This window comes from Penaeus japonicus, unplaced genomic scaffold (assembly GCF_977035675.1).
Source record: "Penaeus japonicus unplaced genomic scaffold, GWHDUDI00000001_assembly GWHDUDI00000003, whole genome shotgun sequence".
In the NCBI taxonomy this organism is placed as follows: Eukaryota; Metazoa; Arthropoda; class Malacostraca; order Decapoda; family Penaeidae; genus Penaeus; species Penaeus japonicus.
In genome coordinates this window covers 2299531-2302030 of record NW_028234405.1, presented here as the reverse complement: position 1 = coordinate 2302030, position 2500 = coordinate 2299531, and the positions used below count along the sequence as shown (strand labels likewise).

Sequence of the window (2500 nt, the reverse complement as noted above, 5' to 3'; positions counted from 1 at the left end):
GAGTCGCAGGGCAGCCTCCAGCATGGCCGGGAGGGTCTTGCTGAAGAAGTCCTGCTCGACCTCGACGCTGAGGAATTTCTCGACGCCAGCGAAGACATCGGGAGGAACTGGCTCGTTCAGGTCCGGGTCGATGGCAACGCTGAAGAGCAAGTTTGGGACGTCGTTGTAAAAAAAAAAATTGATGATGATAGTAATTAATAAATTGAATGAATTAATCAGTGAAAAAAAATGTATGGGAGGTGGGTTAATTTGTGTGTAAAATGATGATAGTAATTAATAAATGAATTAATCATTTATGTTATTAATAATTATGTTATGTTATGTTACACTACGAATTCTATCCGTTTTAGCACGCAATATCCACGCTAAATTAAGATAAATAGATAAATAAATGAATAAATAAAATAAATAAATAAAATAATAATAAATAGATTAATAAATAAATGAATAAATAAAATAAATAAATAAAATAATAATAAATAGATTAATAAATAAAATGATAAATAAAATAAATAAATAAAAGAATAATAAATTAATCAATTTTTAAAAATGTATGAGAGATGGGTTAATGTATGGGTTAGTAATTCGTATTAATATTCGCGATGCAGGAAAATGTCATCTTTAAAGGCAAATGTCGCGGAATTCAAGCAAATGTATCTACAGTGCCTTTATTTTGGTAGTTCCCGTAGAACTATTTACAATTTCGTAATCTATATATAAAAGCAACGATAGTTTACAATTTAGAGCTATTTACAATTTCATAATCCATATATAAAAGCAACGATAGTTTTCAACTTTGCCTCAGATATGAATCGAAATAAAAGTTTTAAGATTACTGATTAATAAAATATATAAAACCAATTAAAGATTTTGTTCCAAATCAGTATAAACAATTTCTAAAATTACTTATAAGGAACAGCGTATGTAAAGGGTCATTATTTGACGCCATACAATGCAACTATATGGTTAATATTAAAGAAACTAGACACATTGTACTCGTAAAATCTAAAAGAACATACCAGAAATAATTAAAGAAACTCGACACTTTGTACTCGTAAAATCTAAAAAAAACATACCAGAAATAATTTGCATCACAGCTAAATATATATAAATACACTCTGTAATAAAAGCGTAACTAACGACATTTCCTCTCGGACGCTGACCATGAAAACAAATTCCTTTTTAACCCGTTTACTATCATTGAATGCATCTCCTGAGCAAATGCAGGGGAAACGTGCGTACTCACACATTATTCGGATCACTGACACGAGAACTGAACGAGACTCGAAGCTAATCCGAAGCTTCTAGAAACTAGTTGAAACCAGCCACTTTGCCGACGATCAAAGGGAAGCGCCCCCCAGATGCTCAGAGATAACGCCCCTTCCACCCAACCTCTACTCCCTCCATCTTCCGCCCTCCACCCACGCCTCACCCTCCACCCCCGCATTCCACCCTCGCCTCACCCTCCACCCCCTCCACTACCTCCCTAACTTCCCTTTCCTCTTACTCTTATCACGCCCCCACGCCCTGCCTCACCCCCGCCGATACACTCGGTCATATCCATACCTTTACGTCCTACCCTTATCCTGACCCCACTCCCACACCCTCCTATCCCCCTCCTATTCCCCTCCTATCCCCCCTCCTATCCCTACCCTAGCCACCATCCCCCTTCGGTACTCACGCTTGGCACGGTGAAATCTGAAGCAAAGAGAGTGAGGAATGCACTCCATTTTTTTTAAAACTGTATGAATCGATTTTGTTGTAAGGCAGACTTTTGGGGTTAGGTATAATTCAGTGTTTTTATTCCCCTTATGTGTGTTTGTGTTTGTGTTAGTGTTACGTTCACGCTGGATCTTCTGTGAATTTATCTCTCTATCTCTTTCTCTCTCTCTCTCTCTCTCTCTCTCTCTCTCTCTCTCTCTCTCTCTCTCTCTCTCTCTCTCTCTCTCTCTCTCTCTCTCTCTCTCTCTCTCTCTCTCTCTCTCTCTCTCGTAATTATCAACGTTTTCTTGTATCTCTCAGTCTCATTTCGAATGCTATTTTGTGCGTAAAACCGATATGAACTATGCTTCTTAATGTGAATTTAAGTTTGACAAGCATTTCTGGAGCAAAAGAAATGGCCACAGCATTCCAACTTTTGTTCTTTTCAATGTCATACGAATGCATGATAAAGCGCTTAGTGTGTTATATTACACTACGAATTTTATCCGTTTTAGCATGCAATCTCCACGCTAAATTAAAAAATAATAATAAATAAATAAATAAATGAATAAATAGATACTAAAAAAAATATTTCATGAGTAAAGTGCAATATGAATAGATAGATTCAAATCCAAGTGTATATGAGTCTCATAAAATGCTACATGCCTTACATCTTCAATATCTTAGAACATAATCACATAACTTATTTTTTTCAGTCTTTAAATACAATATATTTCAAGAAAAACCCTCATTTTCCTTGTCAATGTGTTTACTTATTTTTTCTTCAATATTTAAATTG

General features: G+C 35.8%; 1 protein-coding gene across 1 annotated transcript in view; it reads right to left on the bottom strand.

Annotated features, from left to right (window-relative positions):
- The window catches only part of LOC122253204 (uncharacterized), a 25590-nt gene that overhangs the window by 14287 nt on the left and 8803 nt on the right, over positions 1-2500 (bottom strand). The window contains exon 3 of the mRNA XM_043016083.2: positions 1-139. This exon is cut by the window's left edge and continues 49 nt beyond it. Coding sequence (XP_042872017.2) covers positions 1-139 — 139 coding nt within the window. The remainder of the gene's footprint in view (positions 140-2500) is intronic.